At 39.3% G+C, this 10,336-nt stretch overlaps 1 protein-coding gene across 3 annotated transcripts in view; it reads right to left on the bottom strand.

The window, feature by feature from the left end:
- The window catches only part of dhx58 (DEXH (Asp-Glu-X-His) box polypeptide 58), a 32,162-nt gene extending 22,267 nt beyond the window's left edge, over nucleotides 1–9,895 (bottom strand). The window contains exons 1-4 of one of the 3 annotated variants that reach the window (XM_072561482.1): nucleotides 9,584–9,895; nucleotides 5,095–5,278; nucleotides 1,575–1,779; nucleotides 559–749 (exon numbers count right to left, since the gene is read on the bottom strand). In XM_072561482.1, coding sequence (XP_072417583.1) covers nucleotides 559–749; nucleotides 1,575–1,779; nucleotides 5,095–5,271 — 573 coding nt within the window. In that variant the 5' untranslated portion in view covers nucleotides 5,272–5,278; nucleotides 9,584–9,895. Of the gene's footprint in view, nucleotides 1–558; nucleotides 750–1,574; nucleotides 1,780–5,094; nucleotides 5,279–9,022; nucleotides 9,041–9,167; nucleotides 9,206–9,583 lie in introns of those variants that run through there. The other 2 variants (XM_072561483.1, XM_072561484.1) reach the window with 2 other exon arrangements.
- Nucleotides 9,896–10,336: the final 441 nt, after the last annotated feature.

The raw sequence follows: 10,336 nt of genomic DNA on the forward strand, positions 1-10,336 counted from the left end.
TGTACTCAAGCTTGGGGCAGCTGCTGCCAAGGCACAGTGGGGAAAGACCACTGTCTGAGGTCTTCCTGCTAAAACCAACCTGGGAGGCCGTTTAGTTATCGGACCCTCCTGCTGCCTCAAATGCATGTAGATCTATAAATATATATATATATATAGATCAGATATAGAGCTTATGCTCAAAACGTCGATTTGCCTGCTCCACAGATGCGGCCTCACGAGCTGTGCTTTTCCAGCACCACACTCCTCAACTGTGATCTCCAGCATCTGCAGTGCTCATTTTCTCCCTGCATGTAGGCATAGACTGATTCAAGTAAAAGATACCTTTCGCTTGTTTGGACAGAGTCAAATGCTAATGTTTGTTTGTTTTCTGATATGCTACTGTACAGAACAAAACTGCGTTCTATATATATATATATATAAATATATATATAAAAGATGTAGCAATTCAGGATAAGAGCAAAAGTTGCCCAAACAGAATTCTGGAGATATGTGAAAGTCAGTCAATATCTGAGATGTTTTAAGTGAGAGGTTTCACTGTGTCTCAAAAGTTGGACTAACCTGTAAGATATGTTTCTTTGCACGTTCCAAAGTGTTGGCTCCATCTGTTCCAGGTGATGCTGTCAATCCAAGAATTTGAGGTAAGCCCTTTGTACGCTGATGTTTCTTTTCAATGTAGTGTCCCATGATTTTATTATATACTCCATCTTTCTGTGTGTGATGACACTCATCGATTACCAGCAGAGAGAATTCTGTAATTTAAAAAAATTAAGAACATTCTTTCTTAAAGAAGACTGAAAATCCTGAACAGTCACAATTCAAGAGTTCACCGCTGGTGTCTGAGTGAGTTCCACCCATTCAGAACTCATCTTTCATGAATTATTTCAGAAACAAACAATGCACAAATGACAGATCTACTGTCAGTGTCCAGAATTTGGTAGCATAAGTAGATTATAAATCAATTACATTAGTGGCATTAATAATGACTATCTTACAGCAGAAAACTCAAAGAATTACATATAGGAAGCCTAGCCTGGACAGAACACCTTCAAGAATTCCTAAGAAAATAGTTGAGGCTCCCCTTATTTCTTAGGAATCCTGCAATAACAAAAGAGCTAATACAAAGTCATTGTACGTAGCCATTAGTCAAAAATAAACATTGTAGGGCACCTTCACCAATATCCAGAGTGGGAGAAGGTCCCTCTAAAGAATACAGAGCCCAAAACTGATGACTTGAATTAAAAGCATCAGATTCACACTGTGGACTTGTTGGAATTCTGCAACTATATTGGTTGCCATCCATTATGCATAACATATGGATTTGCAGATAGCATTACTCTACAGGTGATATTTCCAACATACAATAAAAAGCTTATGGCTATACCAGTAAATATTTTAATTGTATTGAAAGCTGTCTCCAGAACTGAAGTGAGACTTCAACCAATGAAGGAGGAGCACTTTAAAAGCTTTTGATTTCAAATAAACCTGTTGGACTATAACCCTGGTGTCATGTGACTTATGAATTTTAAATTCAGTGTGGCTTCTATTTGCAGGATGGATGGATTAAGTTCGCCTACCTGTTAGGTCCACATGCTTTTCTTCTTCAGTGCTGGTCAGTGCATTTTGGAGAATCTGTGCTGTGCAGATAATGACATCATACTTCCGTACAGCAAGTGCAAATTGCTCCTTAAGTTCACTGTCACCACTTATGGGCGCCACTTTATATGCATGCTTCAGGGCAGGCTCAAACTCGTTTTCATAATGCTGATTCACCAGAGGCACCTATACAGACCACAGTTTTAGAGAAAGGATACTTTTGCATAATTTCATCTGCAGTAAAACTATGTAGAGGATTGATTCCTGTAGACTGAGGTGATTAGAATTCCGGACAGTAAACTCAATAGTTTCACAATAGATAAGCTGTTGAAAGCAGCTCATTTAAAAAGCCATATACAACATTTTATATTTATATTTTAATAAAACAAAGAACTGCAGATGCTGGAAATCTGAAACAAAATCAAAAATGCTGGAGAAACTCAGCAGGTCTGACAGTGTCTGTGGAGAGAAAGCAGAGTCACCAGTTCATGTCCAGTTCTGAAGAAGAGTCATGGGACTTGAAACATTAACTCTCTTCTCCCTCCACAGATGCTGCTGGACTTGCTGAGTTTCTCCAGCAATTTCTGTTTTTGTTTCACAGTCCCAATTTACTTGCATATAACTGTTTGTTCAAACTTGCGTTGTTTCTTGAGACAGTTTCACTAATATTAAAGCGGATGAAAGTGTTGGGGTGCAGTGGTTGAGTCCCTGCCTATACGCCAGGAGGCCTGGGTTTAAAACTCACCTACTCCAGGTGCGTAATAGCATCTCTGAATAAGTTGATTAGAAAATATTTAAAGCAGACATATAACACTGAGGAAATTTTCATAAGCAACAATAACTGATTACACTGAGACTGGCTTAGTTCAGTGTTCAAAACTATACTTCCTTCTGGGTGGTGTGAATGGCAAGGAGTAAAGAGATTGCTAATAATCTATTAACATTCTCTCCTACTTCTATTGGCAATGCTTTTCACACTGTTGACAGATGGAGTCAAGGAACACCTTCATCCCCACTCAATAAATCAATACCAGTTTCATGGTCATCATTAGGTTCAACAGTTTAATCTGAATACTCTACAATAGTTTTGATGGATACTCTACTGCTGTAGATAAGATGGCTCCTGCTCTCTGAAACAAATATGCTCAGTATCCATTTTTGGTTATGAATTTACACTTCAGTCCTGCACATACTTTGGAAATACAGTAAACATTCAACTCCCTGACAAAGTGCAAATGAGAAAAGCAAAAAAGGTTACCCAGCTATTTTCTTTATACAATTGTGGGACATGGGCATCACTGGCTGGCCAGCATTGATAGCCCATCCCTATTGGCCCTTGAGAAGGTGGTGGGGGCTGCCTTCTTTTACCACTGCAGTCCACTTGCTGTGGGTTGACCCACAATGTTGGTAGGGAGAGAATTCCAGGATTATTATTAGTAATTATTAATTTAAAATGATTAATTTGGAGTATAATACAACATTAAAGCCTGCTTTTCACAGGCAACATATATTGGTATCAGTATACACTCAGTTCTGCTATAACGCAGTACTTCTGTTCTTGTGCAATCCCATGTTATAAGAAAATTGCTTACTAGCAGCACCATTTAAACGAATGGGGCTGGAATTGTGTTATAACCAATACACGCTTTAAAAGTTCGCACCTCAGAAACAGTGTCCCCAATTTGTTAAACGCATCAAAGCAAATTCGCATTAACAAAATGCGCATTACAGCAAAACAAGCTGTACTGTGTTAGTAAAGTTGTCATTATGACTTAGTTGGTAGCATTCTGGCCCTTGAGATATAATATTCTAGGCTCAGATTCCAATCCAGGGTCTGAGCACAGAATAATATCAGAGGCAGTGCTGAAGGAATGCCGTGCTACCAGCGGTGCTGTCAGACGAGACATTAAATTGAGGCCCCATGTACCTTGCAGACATGTGTGGCAAAGAACCCATGTAAATCCTTCACAGGATGAGGCTCGTCCAGCATTTACTGCCCATCCCTAACTGCCCAGAGGGCACTTGAGAGTCAATCACATTGCTGTGGGTCTGCAGTAACATGTAAAACAGACCAAGTAAGGATGATAGTTTCCTTCCTTCAATTACATTTGTGAACCAGACGTTTCTTCACCCCAAAATCAATACCAGTTTCATGGTCATCATTAGATTCCAAATTCCCAATTCAATCGGAAATTCCATACTCTGCCATGGCAGGGTTTGAACCCAGGTCGCCAAATCATTTCTGAGGTCTCTGGATTAATAGTCTGGCAAAAATATCAGTAGGTTACTTCCTCCCCTTGGTACTAGCTTATTGAAGAATAAGGGAGTTATTCCCAGTATCCTGGCCATTATTTATTCCTCAATCAAAACCACAAAAACAGATTATTAATCCATTGCCTGTTGATGGGAATTTGCTGTGCACTGACAGGCTGCTGTGTTTCCTACATTAGAACAGTCACGATTACAGTTCAGAATTTCCTCACTGGCAGGAAACACATTGAAATGTGTTGATCCCACAAAAAAAACACTATACAAATGCTGTTTTCTTTTAATATTGTTCACTGAGAGTGAATCAAAACATTTTTTTAAGGTTTCACTTTCATTTCTGCCTTCCTGCAACAAAACAAGACAAACAGGAAGGTATAAGTATCAACAGATCTAAATCAATCTTAAGATATGCTTTCCCAGATGCCCTTTAAAGTAACACAAGAACAGCTACCATTACTGCATACCAGTTCCATTTTAAAATTATGAGTGCAATATGCCAAAATTTTACTTGAACACACTACTGGATGCTCATATAATATTTGCAAAATGAAACAAAAATACAAGTGGATATGGCTGATCATACCACCATGTCATCAATTAGAATCAGAGTGATAAAAAACAAGAGGCCATTTGGCTCATTGTATATTTTGAAGAGGAATTCAGTTAATTCTGAAGTTTTTTTCCTGTCAGCTTATTAACCTGACAGCCATTGCAATCTGAGACTTTCCATATGTTAGCATAAGCAACTTATACCATGAAGACTTGCAATCTTGTTGAGTCAGATATCTTGAAGTTTATTAACAACACTGTTTACATAGCTAAAATATCACAGACTTAAACACACAGCCTACATTCTGTGCTTACTGACAATACTGTACATTACATACATATAGTCAACTGGCGACATTGAATCCATGACACAGAAAGGATGACTGAAAGCAAGGCAGGAAAATATATATACACACACATACATACCTTTTTACTGGAATATCTCATGTCATGACGCCATTTCACTGTTTTAAACAGCCTTTCTGGACCATGATTTATATCAGAATATAAAACATGCAACTATAATCCCTCATCCATGAAACCATTCCAGTAAATCCCTTTTATACCATGTTCATACTCACTGCCAGAATAATACGTTACCTTACCATGCAATGCTATTCCATTAAATAGTACCTATTAATTACTCAATCTTATAACATAAAAAGTGACTGTATCTATTTTTACCTTATTTACAAGAACAGCGACTTTGCCTTTCCCTCCCTTTGTATCCAGGTGGTGTCTGGTAACAAACACAGCTGCACGGGTCTTCCCTCCACCTGTCGGGAGCCATATGATGATATTCTTGCCCCGAAGAGCAGGCTGTATAACCTCCCACTGGTAGTTTCGTAGATCAATTTGCATTATATATCTGAAACAGGACTGAAAGAAATTAACACTTCTCCACCGATAAACTGAGTTGAAATAAAACAGGTCATGGACTAAATCGTTCCAAATTACCGTTGTTTACCAAAAAGAGGATAGTTTCTATTTACATTTCCCTGTGGTTTAAAGATGTGTTAGTAAAAGGTGTGGAATCTGACAGTCAAGGTCATGGGGTACGGATGTCATTCGCTAGATCAGCCTGATTTCTCAGAGAGTATTTTAGAGTCAACCAAATTGCTGTAGGTCCAGAGTCACATAAAGGCCAGACTGGGTAAGGACAGCAGATTTCCTTTTCGAAAGGACATGAATCAACCAGAGGGGTTCTTAGCTTGTTGTTATGTTTGGCTAGCTTTTCATTCCAAATTTTATTGAATTTTAACATATGTCCATTAACCTGAGGTTCTGGATTACTATTCCAGTGATATCACCACTACATCACCACTTCCTTGGCAGTGGATTTAAAGTGTGTCAGAGATCTAAATCTTCATTTTCCAAGGATGAAAGATCGCAGTAAGTAGAATTAATGGTACAAGCACCGCACAAGCCAGAGATGGCTATGGATTGGTTTAATTTTCCAAACTCCTTTGTTTCAGAGAGGTTCCATTATTTTGAACGATAGTGATTGCAACTCTTCTATTAAAAGAGCTAGAGACCAAAAACAGGCCAGTTGACTTAGCATCAGCCACAGTGAAAACATTAGGCTATGATTAAAGAAGTTATAGCAGGGCATGTAGAGAAGTTCAATGTAATCAGAGCAATGGAAGGACTGCTTCAGTGAAAGACAGGTTGCAGTGTAGGACATTCTGCAGCTGCATCTGAGGGGCATCTGTAAAGACTTGAAACGTGAAACTGTTTCCAAAATATGAGGCATGATGTGTAAAACCTCTTAGAACTGTGAGGCCTTGAGCCGACCAGAGAGCAGGCTTTACTAGACCTGGTACTATGCATGGGATAGGTTTGATTAATGATCTCCTGGTGAAGGTCCCTCTACGCAGAAGTGACCATAATACGGTTGAGTTTTAAATTCAGTTTGAGGGAGAAGGAGTGAGTTTGAGATTATTTATTTAAAATTAAATAAGGCCAATTATGAGGTCATGAAAGCAGAACTGACAAACGTGGATTTGCAAATTCAGCTACTGCATAGCTCAATAGACATACAGTGGTAGACATTTAAGAGGATATTTCAGAGTACACATACATCAAAAGCTGTAGAAAAATTCCAAGGGACCAATCCCACTATCTGTGGTTAAATAGAAATATTAAAGGTAATGTCCAACTTAAAGGAAAAGAATATAACTATGTAAAGATAGGTGGCCAGTCAGAAGGCTGAGCAGGATATAATAAAAAAGCAAATTAAAAAAATTAAGGAAGGAAAAATTAGAGTATGAGAGAAAACTAGTCAGAGACATTAAACTCGATATTAAGAGTTTCTATAAATATTTTCAAAAGAAAACTGTTATTGAAGAATGTTAGTTCTATAGAAAATGAGACTGGAGTATAATGGAAATTAAGGAAATGGCAGATGAATTGAACATGTATTTTGCATCTATCTTCATTATGGAGGATGCAAGCAACATCCCAGAAGCAGTGATAAATCTGAAAATGGAAAGAGGAATTCAGGAAAATCATAATCACGAGAGAAAAGTGTTGCTGACAAAATTATCAAAGCTATGGGCTGACAACTGCCCAGGTCCTAATGGATTTCATCCTAAGATCTTAAAGGAAGTACCTCATGAGATAGTTAATGAACTGGCTTAATTTTCCAAAACTCCCTCAATTCTGGGAGGTTCCATTGGATTGAAAGATAATGATTATAACTCCTTTATTCAAAAGAGATTGAAACAGAAAGCAGGAAATTACAGACCAGTCAACTTAACATCTGTCATAGCAAAATTGGTAAAAGTTCCAACAAGGAGTTATAACAGGGAAGGTAGACTAATTCAAGGTAATCAGGCACAGTTAACGGTTTTGTAAAAAGGAAACCATGTTTCAACAATTTATTGGAGTTCTTTGAGGAAATAACAGGGTGTGGATAAAGAGGTTCCAGTACATGTGTCACCTCAGAGGTTATTGTGGAAAAATATAAGCTCATGATGTAACGAATAGTATACTGGCATGGATAGAAGATTAGCTGGTCAACAGAAAGCAAAAAACAGGAATAAGTGAGTCTTTTTTACAAGATGTAACAAGTGGAGTACCACAAGGATCAATGCTGGGACCTCAACTGTTTGTAATTTAGACAAATAACTTAGGTGAAGGGATAGAAAGTGTGTTTGCCAAGTTTGCTGATGACACAACGATAGAGATGTTCACAATCATAAGGGGCCTGGTAGATAAGGAAAGACTTCTTAAGGATGAAAGAGAGAGTACCGTTTTAAGGTAATTGGCAGAAGGAGCATTGGAGACATGTAGAGAAAGTTTTTAAGGAAGTAAATGGTTAGGATCTGGAATACACTGGGAGTGACAGGAACACGAGTTCAATTGAGGCTTTGAAATGATTATTGTTGGAAAAGAAAGAATGAGCAGGGTAAGAGGGACAGGGTGGGCAACCTTTTCATTTGGAAGGCATCAGTGGAGACAGAAATAAGAGTTAACAGACTTGGTTATCTACAGATGCTGTCTGACCTGCTAAATATTTCTCCAAATTTACATTTTTTTTAAATTTCTGGATCACTGAACAGTTTGATAAGCATCTTATATAAACTCAATGGAATGTTTCTGTCAAGCACCATTGTGATGCCTGTCCTTCGAAATGAGGGAGGAAAAGAAGTCAACAATGTGAAAAGATCCACAATATATTATGTCATTTCTAAAAGGACATTAGTATGATAGCGGCTAATGAGACTTAATTTCTGCATAATGATTAATTGAACATCTAGCACAGGACCATTGAATGAGATGAGTCATACTTAAAGCTCAGCCGGGGACTGCTTCATGAAAGATGCAACATTTTTTCATACACATCCATTCACCCATCTCTCTTCAATTCAAGCATTCACCCCTTAGTCTTCTCACTGTACATGCGTTCTTAAGACAACGTCAGCTTAGGTCAGTCCAATATGCACCCACAGGTCTTGTTTGTCAGACTGGACAAGACTGGTCAGAATAACTGGCTAGCTCTCCTGTCTCTATACAAGATCAGGATTGAAGCAAAGTTGCATGAATGCAAACAGGAAGGCGGCACGGTGGCTCAGTGGTTGGCACTGCTGCCTCAGGGAGCCAGGTTCGATTCCAGCCTTGGGTGTCTGTCTGTGTGGAGCTTGCACATTCTCCCCTTGTCTACATGGGTTTCCTCCCACAGTCACAAAGATGGGCAGGTTGGGTGAATTGGTCATGCTAAATTTCCTGTGGAGTTAGGCGCATTAATTAGGGGGAATGGGTCTGGGTGGGTTACTCTTCGGAGGGTCGGTGGGGACTTGTTGGGCCGAAGGACCTGTTCCACGCTGTAGGGAATCTGAAAACAAAACTGACCTGTGTGCCCAGATAGGGAGCTACATCTTACAGTTCTGTGTCAAAACAAACTACCTACTACGTCACACGCCAAAGTTTCATTTCTCCTGCCTGCGGACCCCGCCCTCGGATTATTTTCTCGCCTGAACCTCTTTTCCTTTTCCTGTAATAATGCAGCATTTGCTGAAGCCAGCTCAGTTCATGTGAACTAGAACATGAGAAATACTGGGTTCCTCTTTTGGTATTGCAGACAATATCAGTAAACATCAAAGTTAAAAACCTGAGACATCTGTCCTCGTTACACTGTTTTCCACAGTGACACCAGGTAATAGATTTCAAAAAAAGACAATTTGCTGAAATCCACGGATGACTCACTGGGGAAATTAGCTGACTGATACATTGACAGTAGCACTAAGCACACGTACTGGGTTTAGGAACAAGCCAAGCCAATTTCATGCTCTCGATCTGATTTAGTGACCCTGACGGTTAAACACACGGTTGGGAGGACGAGGTGAGACCACAATCAGCTTCGGCTCTAATACAGATGCCCTCAACCCTTAAGCGCACAGCAACGTCTGCTGGTACGCACCCACTAAATGTAAATAATGACCACTGCGGCAAACTGGTGGCTACCGAATTGTATCCCCACGCGACTGATGCATATAGATAGGGAAGGGAAGGTTAGAAAGTTGGAAGAACGAAGAGATTTGGAGAAAATGCATTAATTATTTTAAAGAAAATGATCAAGCGTATAAATTAAAAATAAAAGTATATTAAAAGCAAATGAGGGAAAAAAAATAGAAGTTACAAGAGAGGAATGAAGAATCAAACACAAACTCACCCTTGAAGCTCTCCTTGCTCATCTCAGAAGGAGCAGTGAGCGAAATAGCAATGTGTCACAAAACCTTTTCCAATCGAGGTTCGCCTTTTTGTTGTACAACAGGAATTGAAACTGAAACTGAGCATTTCTGCAGAGCTGCCCGGAGGGGCCACTGAAGGAGTACAATGACATCCAACAAACATTGCAGATTCAAAAACTTCAATTTGTTCTATGTCGATGGTATTTGCATTAAAATCGTTCTTTCACCACTGTCCAAGGCGTATTAAAGTAACTGGGCAGTAGCTTACTCGGTGCCCGTCAGCTGAAATTAGGGAGGCTTTTCAGAAGATGAGATAGAGGCAGATTTATTCATAATTCTGTTGGTATATAATACAGGTAGATTGTAATCTGACAAAGCCTAATAATGCTTGTTTCATACCACTTCAACCTTGAAACCTTGCTTGTCCTTTACTGAAAGGTAAATTTCCCATTTACGAGCTTTAAATGTACAGTACGTTTACACTTTATTTCTCTGTGTTTGCATAGTCCATAGTGACCGGTGTTTTCAAGAAAAAGCTCAGCTGCAGGAGGATACTTTCTTAACTGAAGGACAAAAATGTTAGAGAGGGGAATGGAGTGACAGAAGAGATTGAGGCGTTTAAAGGAAGAGGAGAGTAAGTCCCGCCAGCAGGAGGCACTCGTGCACATTGACGGTTGGCTGTGCTCTGTGTTACTTGACGGTCATTGTTTTCAGCACTCCTGTTCTTATTATTC

Source organism: Chiloscyllium punctatum, chromosome 42 (genome assembly GCF_047496795.1).
Source record: "Chiloscyllium punctatum isolate Juve2018m chromosome 42, sChiPun1.3, whole genome shotgun sequence".
Lineage (NCBI taxonomy): Eukaryota > Metazoa > Chordata > Chondrichthyes > Orectolobiformes > Hemiscylliidae > Chiloscyllium > Chiloscyllium punctatum.